General features: G+C 39.8%; 1 protein-coding gene across 4 annotated transcripts in view; it reads right to left on the minus strand.

Annotated features, from left to right (window-relative positions):
- Positions 1-19,676, minus strand: part of pcdh19 (protocadherin 19) — a 57,469-nt gene that overhangs the window by 7,798 nt on the left and 29,995 nt on the right. For all 4 annotated transcript variants that reach the window (XM_065273115.1, XM_065273101.1, XM_065273106.1 and 1 more), the window contains exons 3-4: positions 16,830-16,888; positions 13,990-14,162 (exon numbers count right to left, since the gene is read on the minus strand). In XM_065273115.1, coding sequence (XP_065129187.1) covers positions 13,990-14,162; positions 16,830-16,888 — 232 coding nt within the window. The remainder of the gene's footprint in view (positions 1-13,989; positions 14,163-16,829; positions 16,889-19,676) is intronic.

Here is a 19,676-nt window from a genome sequence, read left to right on the forward strand (position 1 = left end):
AGCCGCGAGCCCTCAGCCCTGCGGGACCACAAGATGGAGTGTGATGGTCTTGTTTTTACAAACAGTGGAGGAGGATGCGTCACTGAGCCACAAAGATGGTACTCGGTGTAGAGGCCTTGCCATCTAGAGCAGCTCTCCAACGTTCACACTCCATCTGCTCGCACTTTTTCTTTTTCTCCCTCCAGCACTTCCTGTTAACACCATCCCAAAATCTCATCCGTTTCCTTCTTACCCCTTTACATCTGCCTTATTCCCTTTTCTTTCAAATTCTTTCGTTTAGAAAAGTGACCTTGACGTCCTATGTCTTCATTCAGTCTACACTCACATATTAATTATTGAGGCTATTATACTCCGTGCTCGGCCTTGTTAAAGCCTGTCACACGGATGGCAAATCAAGAGTTCCCGTCCCTGCTTCCGTGTCTTAACATTAATACCAGACAATTTATCCGAAAGTAAATCTGAGTCTGGGCTATCTGGCTCGGTTAAGTGTGTTTGACAGCCAGCGTTCTCGGTAAAACAAAAACTGGGCTGAAATCATGAAGTGTAATCCAGTCTCAAACACACACTGACAGCTTAACTTATATCTGTGGTTTACCACTGGACCATTTCTTTCAACCACTGCCATTTGTGTGAATTATAATAGCTAGAAACGATGTCTCTTTGTCCTGTCAGACCCTCCATGGCTGATCCTAGTTAAAAGATGAATTTCTAAACTGGTGCAGACAAACAGAGCACCGGTGTTTGATTTGTACAAACCACATCTGCTATACAAGTGCATAAGAAATAATGCATTTGTGATGGTGTATTGTGAATCACTTTAAAGCAAAATTGAGCCATGTTATGTTGGCATAGAGGGGGGTTTCAGATTATCTTATAGCCTGCATAGGTAAAAATAAAATAATATGGCTTTATGGTTTAATGACTTTTGCCATAAGTCGATTGTTGCCCTTTTGTTATATAATATTATATAAACTGAATGTTAAAATTGAAAATACCTCTAGCATGTGAGCATCTGGAAGCCATTTTGTGTATATTTTAAGAAATCGCTTAGTGATGACAGGATCTATATGCTTTAAAAGCCCTTATAGCTTTCTTTGAGTCAATGTCATGAACTAAAAAGTGGATACACGCGGGGTCATGCGACCTCTTCGAGGCCACTGATAGAAAACATAAAGGGAATCTGACAGAAAACAGGCTTGTATGTCTCTGCACCCTTCATGGGTTCGGGAGTGTTACAGATTTCCTCATTAGTTTCAGACTAACACAGAGAAAGGCACTGTAGTGGCACTCGACCCCCGGGTTGTCTTGATAATGGCAGACCCTAAATTAACCTGACTCATAGATCTGGCAGCCGGCGAGGCATGCACACCAAAGCAATCGGCCCATTTGAGCGCCGCTCAATGAGGATTGGTTTGCAGAGGACATTTTTAAATACTTTGTAACAAATGCCGCATTCTGTGTTTAAGCTTGACCGAGCGATGTAGCTAATTTACTCAGAAACCCTTGAGTCTGAGAAGAGCGAGCGAGACAAAGCACACAGTAAATTACATCTGTGAGGGACGAGCTGGGCTTTGGGGGTTGAGGGTTCGGGGGGGAACGAAGGACGTAAACGCACTGGCTGCAGCAAATTAAATGATCTGTGAGAGAAGCATATTGGCGAAGTCAGTGAACCCCTCTGAAATCTGAATGCCTGCATCTTGACTTGAAGCAAGCCTGTGAGATATTCGTCTATTATTTGCTATTCATAAAGCCTGGAGAATGTTACTGGCTTCGGGGCAGGGGTGGCAGAAATAGATTTGTGGGTGGACGATTGTACAGTTATTTACTTTGAATCTCATGACCTTCGTTCTTTTACTCTCATTATTCAATTATATTAGTTAAGCTGAGAAAAATAAAAATGAATCATTTATTTAAATAGCCTAAATTATACTATTTTAAAGAACTATACAATTGTTTTGACCCGATGTGTCTTTATTCTTTTGTTATCATCAGTGAATGATTCATGAATTGATCATACAGTTGCAGAAGTGGCAGGTTTAAACTCAAAGGAAGAGTTAAATTAAGCACTTTAACATGTTTCTATAGATCTGTCTTCCTCCTATTGTGCTATTGAAATTGTTTTGAAGCTTGTTGTTTTATTCAATGGGAATGGGGCTGATGCCTTGTTCCTGTCAAGCAAAGACTGACACAAACGCACCTGGTCACAATGCAACCTGAGTGCGTAAAATCACTGTGTGCCTTCCCTTCAACAGCTGGGGCCTAATATGTCAGTTGAATACTAATATCTCCAGACTGCCGTTCCCTGTGAGATGCAAGTGAGAGGCCTGCTTGCATAGACTCATGTTACATAATTAATGCAATGTGCCTTCTCATTCAGCCATGTTCACTACGTTAGCCTTGGCTATGCGTTTTATATTCTGTTTTATCTTGTTTTTTCAAGCTAGCCTATTCTCTGTCTCTTTCTTTCGTCTCTTGCTCCTCTTCAAGTCAGTGTCTGCGTGTTTCTCTCCTACCTTCTTTAAGCCAACTCACTCCGGTATTTCCCCTGTGCCCTTTCTCTTTCTTTTCAGATAATTTAGCAGTGTCTCTGTTCATCTTTAGTTTTGAAAATTGATTGCATGTGTCTCTGAATATCAAAATGTGCACCATTCAGAACTGAATGGTTTTAAATTGAATGTCTAATCCAATTCCTCAATTTGAAATAAATTGAAGTAGCAAACCGAATGAAGAGCTGTAATTTAAATATGCACCAAAGGAATTCAATTCAAATATTTTCAAATTCTGTTCAATTTAACGACAGTAATGGTATTTTTAATAATACAGTTAACTTTCCAAAATGAGTTACCTAGACATATAATGTATATGTATATACATTATACATACAGTACTGTGCAAATGTCTTAGGCCATCATGCTACCATTAGATGTGTTGTTTTTGCAATTGTATAGTGATCATATATAATTATTTCTCAGTCTCTTTATTAAAATACAACCAGAAAATACAGGAAATGTGTATGTAGTATTGAAAACTGTATAAAATTATAAGCTGAAGTGTCAAGTATTTAGGGTAAACTCCCCTTAAACTTGAGCAATAGCAGGCAGCTGCAGAATCTCTTAAACCTAAATGAAATTAAATCCTAATTTCTAATTCTAATCAAATAACTTCAGGCCTTCAGTTTCCTCAAAAAAGTTCAAGATGGGTTTCGTGCCAAGAGAGGTCACACTAAATACTGAATGATGCCTGAAGAAGACATTTAATTCAGAATTTTTTTTTGTTTTTAATTTTGTGTACATATTTCCTGTATTTTCTGTTTGTATCTTAATAAAAAGAGTGAAAAATAAATATGGATTGACATTAAAACTGCGCTATCACAGCAAAGTGATGGTGATGGTGGCCTAAAACTTTTGCACAGTACTGTATATATATATATATATATTAGGGAGATCAGATGCAAAAGCTACTAAACGACACAATCAAAAATAAGATAAAAAACATTAACCGAATGCTCTCGGCACGTATTATATACGTTCATAAAACTTTTGCTTTAAATCCGGTTAATCCCAGACTCAGGCCATTAAGAAACACCAGTTAGTTTGAAAAATCCATTAAGAGACTCATAAAAAAATGCTAATTTACAAGAAAATATGTCAGACACGCTCTTCGTATATCCTTTGGGCAGATTTGAATTTTGAATAGGCCACAATTCTTACGTTTTGCCAAACCCTGGTATAGCCTATACAGATTGACATCACCATGTGTGCGAATAAAAGGATTTTTGGGAAACTGCTACCTGTAATGAAGCATCCGCTTCCCCTCAAACCATCATAGTCTGACCCAACCTGTCGCCTGTCCGTGTCCAGGCTCCTGACAGGAGTGCCCAGCCAAGAGGAAGGGCATGACAACAGAGCCATGCTGGGTCACCTGATGCTTATTGTATCTCATCACTGTGGTGGTGATACGGTTATACTGCTCTCAGACCCAAGTCCAGGTGCAGTATAGCCGCGCCATCTCTAAGACGGTAACCGTCTGGCCTCTCAACGGGGACACCACACCCTGTTTTGTTTTTTCATCCCTATGGACTCTCATAGTCACTTATTTAAATGATACCATTTCTAAGGTGTGCCACCACTTATTTGTCTGCATCTGTCTCCACTCCCCACCACACGTGTCCAGAGAAAAATCAAACTAGCCTCTTAGCCGTACTGACCAAGCATCGCCAGAGACCCTGTAATACTGAGTAAAACAGACAGGCGTTTACAGGAGGAGAGACACTGCGGCTGAAACAGAAGCAGCCGTTGACTTGCAGCTAGACAGTGGGGAGGGGACATATGTGACTGCTCATATATATATATATATACTGCAAAATCGTACCTTAAAGAAAACATGACTCATGCACTGAGTAGAGATTCACAGCACTGGGGTGTATTACTCAGTATGGCATTCTATTAAAACCCTGATGATACAAACCAATCTTCCACAGTTTTTCTCTCAGTCCCTTGTGTAGGGGGGGTTAGGGATGGGAACTGTAAGGGTTTTAATGATTCTGTTTCCAATTCGGATTCCTCTTAACGATTCCATTAATGATTCTTTTAGTAGTTCTGAGAAAGACTTGGAAATGAGAAATGTAATTTTTGCTGCATTTACCACCCTCAGCAGTCACTTATTAAAGCATTTTAGATTTCAACTGAACAAATATAACGAAGCTAAAAGAAATATAATACTTTAATTTGTGCAAAAGGACTTTTAAAAGCAGCAAAAATGCAAGCCAATAATTGTTTTTTAAAAATAATATAATTTTCACATATTTCGATAATGCAATTTCTTCATTTTATTTTTTTTTATTAAAAATTACTTCAAATTGGAAACACGTTCAGTAATTTGGTGTGAATTTACAAAAGAATGCAATAGAAGAATTATCAACGGAAGCAAAAGTCAAGGAAATTCATTAAATTTTAGTGTTTTTTTTTACATATTAAAACACCCATTTTGAATAAGAACATATTCGCAACCCTAACGGGGCTACAGGAAAACAGCAAAAAACTGTAAAACATCATTTGAGTAATAAGAAATGGGTCATAAGCAATAGTTGTGATCGAGGGGTGGGTGAGAATGCAAAAGGCATGTGGGCAGTGTGACTGAGGCTAAAGTTAATTGGACTTTTGGTGCCCACTCTTACCCACATGCAGGGACGTGGTATTAAATGGCGTTACGTATGACGTTATACCCTACTGGCCATCCCTACTCCATTCTTTTAATCCTTCACAATTCCTGCCATGAAGAGAATTGTATTAGAAAAAGCTAATGACCAGAGCTTAAATTAGACATATATCATCAATGCTAAATCATGTGACAGCTCTGATATAGACCGAGACTCATTAGAATGTATGTTTTAGATCTTTGGAGAAGCTAATGTAAGGGAAATAATGAGAGAGGATGTTAGGATGTATATTATCCCTTACTATGGAAAGACAAAAGGCTTTGAGCGCCCGCTGTGATGTTTGGCCCGGCTGATTGTGTTGATCTCCAGTCTTGCATTGCGCTAGCCCATTTCTGCCTACTTCTTAATGGATAGTGCACGAGAGCAGGGGAGCATCATTAAAAAACCCATTTTGAGGCCTCCCCGTCTGCCATTAAACTTAACAGCCAGGCTTCGCCGTTAGTTTTTATCCTCCTTTTCAAGGGGTTGGGGGCAAGAGACCTAAAACCATGAAGGTTAATTGGCTACCCAGAGGATGAAGTGATTGAGTTCAATCTGCCCTTTTGGAAAGCTCGAAAACAGACCATAGGCTAAAAACGGGGACGCGTGGAGGAAAACATGTCTGTTGTACTAACATCAACAATATGCGTGCCACACTGCCTTTTCCCTCAGATAAAAAGCGATTGCTTAAACTCTGGTCTGCTTTGAAAGAAAGGAAGGAGGGCATTTGCATGTAAAAGGTTTGCTGGGAGGGTCTGGATTGTGAAGTTGACTCTATTCAGTGCATGGGCCTTTGGGCAAGGTAGGGAGGGTTTATGGCCTTTACTGATTTTGCTCCTGTCTTTAATCTTTCATCAGTGGTTGATAATCTGCCCCGGCTGAAGTCATTTTTCTGCGGAAGGGAGGATGGTTTTGCAAAAGAACTGAATTTGAACCCACTGAGATCCTCTGAAATGAGGTGAGTCAAGATGCGGTGAGGACAGAAGGATAAAGGAGATGAAGGTGTGCCTGTGAACTCCGCTAGCCATTTCTTACAATGCAGTCATTGCCCGTTTGATGGCATGCATTTTGTATGCGTATGCGTTTCTGCTGCCAAAGGTCCTAATCCTGCTCATTTTGATATGACGTGATATCGAAAAGCAAGCTGACCAGGGTTTTAACCGTTTCCTAATGTCTGCAATTACCTCAGTCCAGCAGGAACGGTAGTCGTAATATTGGATAAAATGCCATGTCATTCAGTAAATCTGAGCGGTTTAAAAGCAAACAGGAAACTAGCAGGGAAATAAAATGCAGTAAAAGCTTTAAAAATGTACCTGAAAGAAAAGCTACTGTATATTCAGATGCACACTGTGTTAATATAAAGGGAGTTAAAGAGAAATTCTTGCACTGCCGCAGTCAGCTCTCTCTCTTATTTTTCCTCCTTCTTTTTCTCTTCTCTCTATCTCTCTCACTCACACCCTCCTCTCTCTTTTCTACCCAGCTGCAGTGATAAATGTCTCTTTGTATTCTGGACAGAAACTGCCGGGTACAATGTACTTGTCAGAAGACAGCTGATTTTCTCCTTTACCTTTACAGAGTATATGCGTAATCTTTCTAGGAGCACGAGGGAAAAAAAACAACGCAATATACGATTGACATTTGCCGAATAATGTAAATGGTGCAACAGCGTATCATGCGTGTTTGCATACGCGTGGGTGTGTTTGTAAGAGCTTTCCTCAAATGTGTACCCTCTTATAATCAGTTTGTATTTCAGTGGGCACGTATGCGGTTTAGTGCGTAAGCGGGGATGTTAGAGTTATAGTCGAGTCGGGCTGAGCTATTCTAATGGGAGTTAATGGAGTTGAGTGGGGTTTGCTTTGGGTGTTGTGGGCTGGATGCCAGTGAGGATCCTGGAGTCTAATAAACTGCCTGCCCGCTGTTTTTGGCGTGTGGTCCAATACGTTTTTTGTCAAGTAGGGTGCCTTTGAAGATCTACCTCTGTGTTTGATCTACAAATTGCACAATGCGCTGCTCCACCCAGATAGAGGAATCTGGGGCGTCATCCGGGAAATGCTTTCCTGGAGACCCGAGCTCCCAAGTAAGGGTTTGTTACGATGAGCACATTACATATGGAAAAGGTCCAAGTGCCCTCCACAGGGACAGACTTTGTCTCACCCTGCTATTAGTTATGTTCCGGTTAGAGCGCAGTTAGGGATGCAGTATGGTTAGCTTCACTCTACATCCTCTGCCTTGGGGGCTGCTACAGTATGCCCTTGGGTTTTATTACCTGTGGATTTTCATGAGTGCATGAATGAGTGAGAGAGTAAGTAATGTGGATTTGGATAAGGGCCATGTGTCTGTAAGAGCCAAGAGGGCACCAAGCAGATGGACCTGGTGATGGAAGGTGGGTGGCTGAGGATTCCAGCGTCGTAAAATACAACTCTTCTAAAACCTAGATCAATCATGATAGCGCCAACTGGCACATTGGAGACGGCATGGCGCCACGTTGCAGATCACTGCATTGTGCGCATCTTAATCTGCCTATTGAGATAAAACCCTGTTTTATTGCTTTTATTTTTACAACGGCTATCGTATTAACCCTTGAACACACACTTTCTCATTTCTCCTTTCTGTTTCACCCACCTCACAAATTGACTTGAGATTAGAGAGCAATATTTCTTTCTCAAAGAGACTAGCAAACAGCACATTACCTTCCCTTAATCTTCTCCTCAATGTTCATCTCTCCGTTTTCCTTTTTGTGCTGAATTGCACCCAGTTACATACGTGTTCAACAAACAATTGGGATTCAGACAGTTTTCTGAGGAGATTATTAACATGGAGCCACAAGCAGGCGTTTTAAATAAGCAATGGAATCCCGAGCCCTCCTTTCCTCTCCATCAAAGCCAGGATTGTCTGGAAAATGAGCTGTCAACTCAAGGTTTGCAATGAGATGGATCAACCTCATTGCAGACCTTAGAAATAATGAACCGCTTCTTTTTGTCCTCTGATATGTTCAATAAGCTACCCATAACAAGTGCAGGAAAGATAAGAAGCCCCCCTTTTCTTGAGCTGATTAAACCCATTGCGAAGGTTTTGCAGATGGGGGTTCAAGGGAGTGCAGTGCTATTCAGAGTTATGTGGTTGTTTTGGAGAGGAAGGTACACCTTCAAAGAGACAAAAGATCTCAAGGTCTACCCGCTAGAAAAAGCTAGCAAAACATGATTATTTTCTTAATTTGTACAGAGTGTTGTGAAGGTAACAGCTGCAGAAGTAAGTTCCAGTACTTTCTGGTAATACTCTTGAGGCTTTTTTGAGGGCAACATGGGCAATTTTTGAATTTAGGAAAATAAATAGCAATTTAAGGGGCCATTCACACAGGACCTGCCTGTAGCCGTTCACATTTATCTTAATGTGGAATGGCATTAATAAACGACCATTCAAAAGTTTAGGGTCACTTGACTAATTCTCATAATGTAAAAAACCTTGAGACCTGAAGACATTCACAATTTCTTTTAATTAGTTTACAAGACTTATTATCTTGAGTTAAGATAATATATTTAATTATTTTTTATAAAACTACCTTTTAATGACTTTCTTTAGTACTATTCAAAAATCATCCCAGAACCTGATTGATAAAATTACATTTTACAGATTCTTGGCAAATGCCATCTACTTTTGAGATAGACAATTATTTTTATATAAAAATAAAACAAATTTATTTAAATTATTCCACTGGTTACATTTGTGCTACTCTATAATTTTGATGAGTTTATAATAAAATGTGGAAAAATATATAAAAATACAATAAGTAGGTACCCCTAAACTTCTTACTGGTATTTTTAATATTTCTTAAATCAGACAGGAATTCAGTGAGATTTTAATGTGTAAAATATTAATATTAGTTTTATAGGAAAAGTCAGCTGTCATAATGCACTTCTAGGTATTCTGTTCAGAGATAAACCAAGATAAAACCACATTTCAAACTGTCACAGACATCGTTTCTCCTGCTTCCTGAACCTTTCTCACCCTGCGTACCTGACACACAGTCCTCTCTCTGTCTGTCTCTACTCCTGTCTTAAATTTGACATGTGTCAGCATATGCATTAGGTGATCATAGACCCCCACGCAAAAAAAAAATGTTCACCTAAAAGTTTAGAGCAAGTCAGTTTCTACAAAAATCCAATATACCATAGTATGGGGGTTGGGAGGGTGTGTATTTCCCAGGCAAGCTGGGTGGGAATGGGTATGCAGAATTGCATGGTAAGAGAGAAAGAAAAAAAGACTTGGAGAAGGCTTTGTGATGGATGGATGTGTGGGTTTGGGAGCTTGGTGCAGTTTTGTGGGGGGTTGATGGAGACAAAAAGGGAAACTCTTTTATCAATTTCATCAAAATCAATTAGAAGCCGAATTGTACTGATGGGGCACTGGGAAGTGGAGGGAGTGTGAAATCTGGGGCCATGTGAGGAGATACATGCCCATGGGGACAGAGCGATTGATGAATAAAAGACTCCCAGGGCCGAGGACACTCTGAGTGGAACATGCTGGAACTCAGCAGCTGCAAATTGAGCTGCCAAAGTCTCCTCTGGGGGTGAGAGACAAGAGAGAGGAGAACAAGAGCTTAATGGTGACTGTCATCTCGTCTGGTGGGACTGGGACTCTACAAATAGCCTTCAAGCAAACCTCTGGCCTACAGCAAACAAAATCAACAATGAAAAACTCTGGACCCTTACATGCTACTAATGCCTCTGAATGAATGTGTAACATAAAGGGTGTCCTTTGTCATAAATATCCTACTGTTTTCAACTGCTAACTGATTTAGGGTTAGATGGGGGTAAATTGAAGGGGTAGATGTGTCACCTGTGCTGTCATTCAGCAACTAAAACTATTTAAGAAACTATTTTTTCAAAATTTAGCACTGCTTTCAATCTATACTGTACATTTTAGCAGTATGTGTGTTTCCTGGGAATAAAACCAATGATATGTGGTGCTGAAGCAATGCTCTACCAATTGAGCCACAGGAACACTGGGTGATTCTCGCTAAATTAAACGAGGTGTCATGAAACATTTTGATAAAAAAGTAAATGCTATCAAAATAAGAAGCATACAGTTAAAAACATCTCTTCATGTACTATTTTACACATGATTTCAAATGACATCATTCAAAACAATTTTGTTGCCTTTTCCACATTTAAGAGGAAAATTTTCATTACCGCAACGTGTCCATGACTGGATTTGGGCTCTTTGACATGGAAATATTTTTAATAAAAAAATAAAAAAATTAAAAGCTTCAGTGCACGTTATACTATAAACATTTACAGTAAAGAAACGTGGTATTTGGTGATCATTGGTAAATGTAGAGACAATAATAAGGAATATAAATGTGTCCAAGACCAATTTTCTCATTCTCCGCAACAATTTTCAATCATTGTTTAAGCCCTCAAGGAACTAACATTAAAAAAAATGTTGAAAGGGACATAATTTATTGTGACACTCAAGATGGCTTCCAGGTAAGCAGTTCTTATTTTTTCTCTCCAGATAAAGATTTTGTTTGTTGTAGTACCTAGACAACTTTTGAGTTCTCATTACCAAAACATGAGTTTGTAAATGCATATATTTAATGTAATATCATGTTGCAGTAATGATAATTTTTGATAATGATAATCTAAAAAATTTAAATAATTCTATAGGAAATATTTTTAAATCCTCTAAAAATAATTAATAATTAAAGTTCAGACCTTAATCTTAATGTGCAAAAAGGGCTTTTAAAAAATTCTGATGCTGGACACCTTCTAAATCTGGATTTTGTGAGAATCACCCATTTAGGTGTTTTAGTATTTCTCTCTATTCCCGTGTGTTACAGCTTAACCCATTTTTAGGGCTTTAAGCGCACAGGGAAGGATTCGGTCAATGCCATCCGTCACCCATTCATCACCACTTCACTACACTTAGTTGTGAGCACTGTAATTCTGCTCTAATGAAATCATTACTGTCGGCTCATGACCACCACAGCCCCACTACGGTAGCACAAGCACCGTCTCCCACGCTTCCTGTGAAAAACATGTCCTCACTGACATGTGTGATATTTCTTGCCACTGAAGTCCCTATAAATTGCTCTATTTCTTGAAGGAACAGGAACACAAACTGTGGGAAATAGCCTTTTATTCTATTACCAGGATCTATGTCTATGAAGGAAGCACCCCTGAGGAAGTGTTTGTGTATTATGTATTAAGACACTACAGTCCTCGGAGGCCTTTTTCCCCTTACTTGTTCTCACACTCCCTCTTACAATAGAAAGAGTCGGCGAGAGAATTTAGGGAGGAGCCATTTTAAACATTGTTTCCCTAGTGCAAACATTACCTTTTCAAAGAGCTGCGTGAATCATAAACATTTACATTGTTTGATGGTCTAGGGAACAAGACGGTTGGGAGCTTACTATCCCTCCACTTCCTGAATCTGTTTGTTTTCAGGACGAATGAGGGAGAAAGAACATAAAAACAAAACAAAAAAAGAAAGCGAGTCTTTATTTTAAGTCTCTGTTTGTGTCCTTTGGCAATTGCAGTTTAAACTCGTTTCAGTGTACTAGAACAGTTAAAAGATAGATCAGAGGTATTCCCATTACAACAGCTATATGCCTCGGTCTCTCTGTGAATGAGTGTGTTTATTTCCCTGCCTGGAAATTCTGCCGTATGCTGATTTTTGGTGAATCCGTTTGTTGTGATTGTTTAAATGTATTATACAGACACTAATTGTTAAAGCAGCGCTTTGCTTCCAGCAGCAAAATACAATGAAATAGCCACTAAACTGTCCAGTCTCTATCAGAAGTTTCAAGCAAACGGTTCTCTGGAGGTTTGTGAAGCAGTCCCATCCTGGCTTCGAGAGATTTAATTGTGCTTTGTGCCAATTCAGTCAGTGAGTCAGCAAGCCCATCACACACACTTTAGCTGGGTAATAAGACTACGGAGATTGTAATGGTGGGGCGAATACCATTTGCAGTGTCATTACACTTCTGCGTATGTAAGGGCCTGTGCTCAATTCATTTAATAATTATCAGCCGAGTTCATTACTGCTCTGCCTACATGTGCCTATAGACGCACCAAACTCAAATGAGACCCATCTGTCCATTGCATTTCTTGTCATTGGAGGTTAAAAGCCTAAAGCCATTGCAAACAGTACTGTATGATAGAAAAAATGCCTCCAAATTCCATTAGTATCTGATACTTGTCACCATCTAATGGCTTCTGTTAAAACCGACGACGACAGTGCCGTTGAAGTGCTTGCTCATTTTGCTTATCAGTTATCCTTCGTTTCATGTTTGTTTGCTGGCTTGTGAACAGATAAGAGCTTTGCTAATGATAAAAGGGCTGACCTGGAAAAGCTTCATCCACTTGTAACATACTCTGTTTACATTTTTCTAATTGTGTCCAATTATGCGAGTGCTGAGCAAGAAGGTCTGTCAGGATGCATTTTATGAGACCTATATATACGTAGGCAATTCTCTTACAGAGAGACATCCACAACGGCTAAGCCGTAGTTATAAGGCTCACTAATCATAGTTCATTATTAGCTGACAGCAAGTTGGCGGCGAAAGAAATCTCCGTCATGGAAACCCTAAGGCTTGCAATTCCTCACAGCACAGAGAACGCAGTCACCACAACACCTTCCTCAAACAAATCTGCTCATGCATCCGACACATTTGCGTATAAAATGTAAATGGAGGACGTTCCCCCTCTCCGGTTGCCAGGTAGCCATACGTCTTGCGATTCATCTAGAGAACAAACTGGTTAATGAGCCTGCTGGAATTAGCCACGGAGCACACGATCTGGAGCAAATGAGATCTTAATTGGTTCACCTGCCAATTCCACATAATTCAGGATACTGTTTCACAGGGGGAAAAACAATGAGGAACAAGCTAAATTATTTTATGGCTGTTAATTCGGGCTTTCTCGCACTTATTAGTCCGTTCCTCCCAAAGCAAGAGGGCGAGATGGTGCAAATAAAAGCCGTAAGCGATACTATGAGTCAGAAGTCCAGACAGATGCAGCCAGCCTTGATTTTTGTGTGAGTGTTCCAGGCGAGGCAGCGTGATACACATTCTTTAAAATCCAATCTGAGCAACCATCCTGACGATTTTAATGACCTCATCTTCCTCAGAAATGCTCTTTATTCTGCACTCTTCCTATTCAGAAAATGTCAAGCTCTCGTTGTAATTCAGAAAATTGGTTGACTAATTTCTATCCTGCAAGACTGGAGTTCTCGCTGTTGAGCTTTCGCTATTGTTGGAGGTGGTCTATTGTTCTAAATTACTCAGATCAAAGGCTGATCGAGCATGACAACACAAAACAATCGGTGTAATAAAACCGTTCTAAGCCCCTCTTTGGTCTTTTCTTCGCTTTGATTCTCAGACGCACTGCCGCGTTCTTCTGTAACTTTGTATCGGTGAGTGGCAGAAACAGAAAGTGAACATGACCTCCCGCTGACTCCTGCCAACAAACCGGATGTCTTTAACGGCAGTCAAAAAAAAAAGAAACATCAACATTAATTCCCTGCTAAATGATCCGTGTGAATTATGCATGAGGAAACTGGGTGATATGTAGATTTCCACCTTCAACCTTTGTCAGCCTAATTGCTGCCATTTAGGTCTAGATCTGAAACGGTGGAGTCGACTGCAGACACGGCTCACGTCCGTCAATAATGTTTCAGCGCTCATATCAAAGACGGGCTGGGAAAGAAAGTGCTGTCTCTACATTAGCACGGCGCCTTGAGGCTGCAAAGCTTGATTTGTTTTTTGGGCTGTTTTCAATTAGCCGTCTTACCTTGGTCGGGTAACTGCGAGTTGTTCGGAGGTACGGTCATATTCAGCACGTCGTTGACGGCCGTGTCGGCGTAGTGTCCTCTTTGAACATCGTGTTCGCTATCGGTTTGGTCGCTCTCCTCGTGCCCGCTGTCCTTCAGACTGTTTCCTTCCATGTCCTTGAATGTTGATGTGCTGCAGCCAGGTGAAAGAGAAAAGATGAGGGGAAAAAAGAAAGTGTTATTTAACTGTCAACTTTGGTTTCATCATTCTATTTCTCTCTTCACCCCATGCTACCTCTATTTATTCCACGTTTAGTGCCTAGCCGCCCAGACGCCAAGGCTGAAAAGAATGTGCTTTTATCACATTGTGAAATGGTTGGGTAAAGGATCAGGGGTCGCTTGCCTGCACTCTCCGTGGCTGTGCAGAACTGTTCTGTTATGTTAGGATTATGGCTCTAGTAAACAGACAGTGTTCCTTGAGTTTATACAGGCTTCCTTAAAAAGCTGTAGTGTATCTGTTGACTGCATTTACATTCGGCTGATGCTTTTATCGAAAGCATTGCATTACAACATATATATTTTTTATCAGTAAGTATGTTTCCTGGGTTCGATCCAATGACCTGCAGTGCTGCTAATGCAATGCTCTTCCACTGAGATGTTGGTTTAAAGGGATTTTAAAGACCCCATACATTTTTTTGATCATCTTTTACTGTATTGGGTAAAATGGCTTACCCAGTATACCAGTATGCCAGTAGCATTTAGTTAACATCACATCTAAGCAAAACTATAATTTGGTACTTTTAATTCAATTGAGGATAATATTATAGGAAGTAGACATTCTTATTTACAAAAGTGAATAATATTTAAGAGGCGTGTACACCAATGCGTTTAAATGTGTCTGAAAATGCCAACCAGACACCGATTGTAGGCGCTTGCCAGCTTTTTTTCAGCTGAGCGCTTTGGTTGCTGATACTTCTGTTTTTTTTTATTAGTCGTTGAATGATGTGCCAGTTGGTTGTTGTGATATTTGTCCCTCCCCTCCACTGTGATTGGACAGCATAGTGAGAAGCGCCATTGACGAGTTGAGCGTTTCATACGAAGTTGAACATTGTGGTAAAAACACAGACTGCTGGCGCTCAGCGCCGACAAAACCCGCCAGTTGCTGGCGTTTTTGAAAAGCGTGGCGCTTCTATTGGAAACAACTGATAACATAAAACGCCTTGGGGTGCACGCCCCCTTATTTCTGATATACTTGCAATAGAATGACTATGCATCTCTAGATATTTTATTTTATTGCACTTGTAGTATATAGCTGACATCAAAGCTAAAAACATGGACTTACAACCACAAAATGGCAGACTGCTTCCTATTACTGGGTAGGACTATGTTGGTCAAACAAATTGAAGCTTTTATAGCAGATGCATAGAAATGTGAAGAAATGCTTCCTTTATATACCCACAATTAATGATAGTTAAGACAATGGGAGGACAGACAGATGTATGCACCTTAGTGAGCCCAGCAAAACCCTTTGTGTTTATAAAGCATACACTGACATACAGACAAAAACATCTCTGTAGTCACTTCTAAGGAGGAAGAGGGAGACGGGGGGATTCTTGCAATGTCATTGCAATGGTGGTGGTGCAGCCTGTGATTTTATCAGTCTAATTGCACCTGTCCCAGTCTGTGCGCCCACAGGCTCCGGAGGGGATTTCTTTGTTGCGTTCCAGCACCAAACAGCCGACACTTGAATAGTCTTTGTTTGTGTAAACACTGGAAAGGCTTTTTACAGAAGATAAAATTGCTGTAATTGGTTTGAAAAATGCCGTACTGAGGTAGGCTGGAATGTTCTTTTGCTGCAGGTAAGAGAGGCATTACGGTTCTGATGCACATCCATAGCAGCTTAGCCCCCAGGCGACTGAGGACCTTTATTAGGGATGTCTGCATACCAATGCTCCATGTCAGTCAATAGCCTCTTTTAGGTGGACTGAGGAATGCTGGCCAAGTCCTGCCAGTACAAAGGATCTATTGTTCTTGCTCTTTTCTTCCAAACTAAGAAAAAACATTACCTTTTCCTTATCTCCGTGGCCTTACAAAAGCCTCCTTATGTGCTCCGAGAAAGAATCCACTGGAATTCCGGGATGAAAGTTTTTGCTATCTGATTAATTTCTAAATACATTTTGAGCTTAACCGTCCCCGTCTCCGCTGCGTGCCACAGCTTTAATATTCTCTAACATGTAATATGCATACACATTTGCAGGGTTTTGATGAAATTATTCACAGTAGTGGTGAAATGAGTAATATATGATGAAGATGTGCTTATGTCACTTATGAAAATGAATTATTAATAATGAACATTGACCATATATAAACACACTTGGTTATTAATATCTTGCCGAGGTATGTGGCCTACCATGACATGTCCTTTATAGCACAATTTTTAAAGAACATCAAATTATTTGGTCAAATACAATCCTAAAGGGGGCTAATATCATGAGACGTTGACTTTCCTTGATCTTATGAGATGAAAGAGTTGATTAACATTAACAAATTAACATAAGACTGCCCACATTTACACATCAATAACGATTATTCAGTGATCAGAAACTTGACCTGCCGGGTCACAATAAGATAATGACTGATCTCACTTCACAGCTGTGATGCAAAGAGTTCACAAAGAAGTCTTAAAAACACAGCAGCATAAAATATGCCTGTTTAATTCTCAAGGTCGGGGAAGGGGTGGATGGACTAATATTATATTCGGGCCAACATGACAAAGATTAAATTATACTTAAAACGTTTTGGATATGCCCCCTTTAAGAATGCATCAAAAAGTCAATGTGATTGTTTAATAAAAACATACCTTTTAATTAGGTGAGCTCTGCTGTTCACATAACTGGAGTCAATGGAATAATTCTCTGTCTGGAAGAGAGAGAGAGAGAGAGAGAGAGAGAGAGAGAGAAAGAGAGAGAGAGAGAGAGAGAGAGAGAGAGAGAGAACAAAAATGAATGTAATTATGCAGCAACCAAAATAATGTTACCAGTAATTGCCTTTGAATAGAAATGTTATTTTTTACAAAGACTGTAGCAAGCTGCCTGGGCTTTCAAAGGCAAAACTCCCCCATTCTCTTTCTAAGCACATGTGGGCTGTTCTGATGCAGTGAGTCTGCTCCTGTCCTCACTCCTCCAGCCTACCCCCCAAACCCATCCTTAGTCAGACCACGCTCTTCAAAATGCCATTAAGCCAGACAGGGGAATAGAGGGGACGGGGGTTAGAGAAGAAAGTTTCCTCTTTTATTTAGCTCATACTATTTTTGTAGATGTTAATGTGAAATCAAAGAAGAAGGAAAATAAAAGCATGCCAGGGGACTTTATAAATGTCGCAGATGAAAAGGCCTCAGTGATCTGCATACGATGGCTCTATGACCCACATTGACAAAAAGAGTTTAAACCACTTTGAATTTTTCTAGAAGTCAATCGTTTTTGAATAAATCTGCAATTTATTTATATCTATATTTATTGCCTCACAACCAACACCAGGAAAAACATCTGACTGATATTCAGTATCCAATATTCAATCTTACATAGTTCAAACCTCACAACTAAAAAAAACAAGCTACTGGGATGAGGTGGCAGTCTGTCAATTTTGGTAAAAGCTGGCAGGTACTATCCTTTCATTCAATATGCTGATAAGATGCAGGGGTTTTCCATGGGGAGAAGCATGCCTGATTTCTCGGCTTCAACTTCTCCGATTAAAAACCAAGATAGTAAAAGAAGTCAATCGTATCCTTCCGGGGGTATGTCTAGCCATCATCCGTTTTGACAAAAACAGTCGCCCAGACGATATGAAGGTTAATGCAGAAAGTGGCACACGACCAATGATTATGCCGCCAGCCAGGGACATCCAGACTAGCTTCACAGAGACTGTATCATACAGACAGAATAACTGCATAATAAGCACCTATGTGTGTAAACATTGGCAGAGAGTTAATAAGTAAGGGATAATGTATAGGTAGCAGATTGTAATGAGCCCTGACCAATCAGAATCAAGCATTTTAGAGTGCTGTGTAATAAGCATACATACACTATACCAAACGCAGAGAGGAGACATGTATGCTAAATGTATTATAGCACAATATCAAGTTCATGTTAAGCAGAGTGGTCTCTCTATCTACAGTCTGTTGTATACATTGGCTCTACTGATCGTCCATGTCTTCCTTGTAACACCGAAATACCAAAATCTCTTCTGTCGCTAAGCTGTTGTGTCCCGTCCCACCTCCACACAACCCAATTACCTCTACGCATGATAATATTTTAATTACAAGTGACGGCTGACCATTGATGTTCTTATTTATGGATGTTTGGTGTGGCTCTAATTAAACCTTAAGTTGTTGTAATCAAGGAGATAATTTGTAAAAAGCCATTTTAATTAACATTATATTAGCAAACCCCAATTTGGTGCATACTTTGTTTGTTCTCATTGCCGCTCACGAGCTAGTTATTTGCCTCTTTGTTCTCATTCGGCTTGACTCCATTAATATCAAAGTAAATGGGCATGGACAATTATTTAGTAATCTAACAAGACAGGAATGTGTGTGTGTGTGTAATATATGTGACCCAGTCTGTGAAAACCCAGCTTTCTGTTTTCGGCTTAAAGGGGCCATGGCATAAAAATCTGACTTTTTTCCATGTTTAAGTGCTATAATTGGGTTCCCAGTGCTTCTATCAATCTAGAAAATGTAAAAAGGATCAACCCAATAACTTAGTCTTAGTAAATCAATTTCTGCAAGCATGTGAAAAATTAGGTTATTGAAATTTGGCTCTCCTTATGATGTCATAAGGAGATCTTATTATAATAATACCGCCCCTTAATCTACACTATCCAACCATGCCACTGCCATTTAGTGCAAAGAAAGAAAGAAAGAGAAAATAAATCACAACACAATTGAGTTTCAATTGCAATAAACCACCATAATCGGAATCAGTATTTGCATTTCATCAGCTCATTTGCATTTTAAAGGACACACCCAAAACGCCACATTTTTGCTCACACCTACAAAGTGTATATTTTAAATTATCTATACGGTATTTTGAGCTAAAACGTCACATGTGTACCTCACATGTGTACTTAGGGACACCAAAGATTTATTTTACATCTTAAAGGGATAGTTCGGCCAAAAATGATATTAAACCCATGATTTACTCACCCCCAAGCTGTCCGAGTTGCATATGTCCATCGTTTTTCAGACAAACACATTTTCGGATATTTCATAAAATGTTTTAGATCTTTCAGTTGATTAAATGTAATGTTACGGGGTCCACCCATAGTCCACGACCTTCAAGTCCAGAAAAAAGTGCGTCCATCCTTCACAAATTAAATCCAAACAGCTCCAGGATGATAAACAAAGGTCCGTGCGGTGTTGTTGTAGAAATATCCATATTTAAAACTTTATTAACGAAAATAAATACCTTCCGGTAGCGCCGCCATTTTAGTCGCGTCCGCATTCAGGATGAGAGCTTACGCAGCATACGGCGGCTACTCTGCTGCTGCTCTGTGCCCCGCCCTCCGAATTTGTACACGTCACTAAGAAAAGTGCGTACACTACGCTAATACTCTCTCCTGAATACAGAGGAGTCTAAGATGGCGGCGCTACCGGAAGGTATTTATTTTCGTTAATAAAGTTTTAAATATGGATATTTCTACAACAACA

This window comes from Paramisgurnus dabryanus, chromosome 16 (assembly GCF_030506205.2).
Source record: "Paramisgurnus dabryanus chromosome 16, PD_genome_1.1, whole genome shotgun sequence".
NCBI lineage: Eukaryota > Metazoa > Chordata > Actinopteri > Cypriniformes > Cobitidae > Paramisgurnus > Paramisgurnus dabryanus.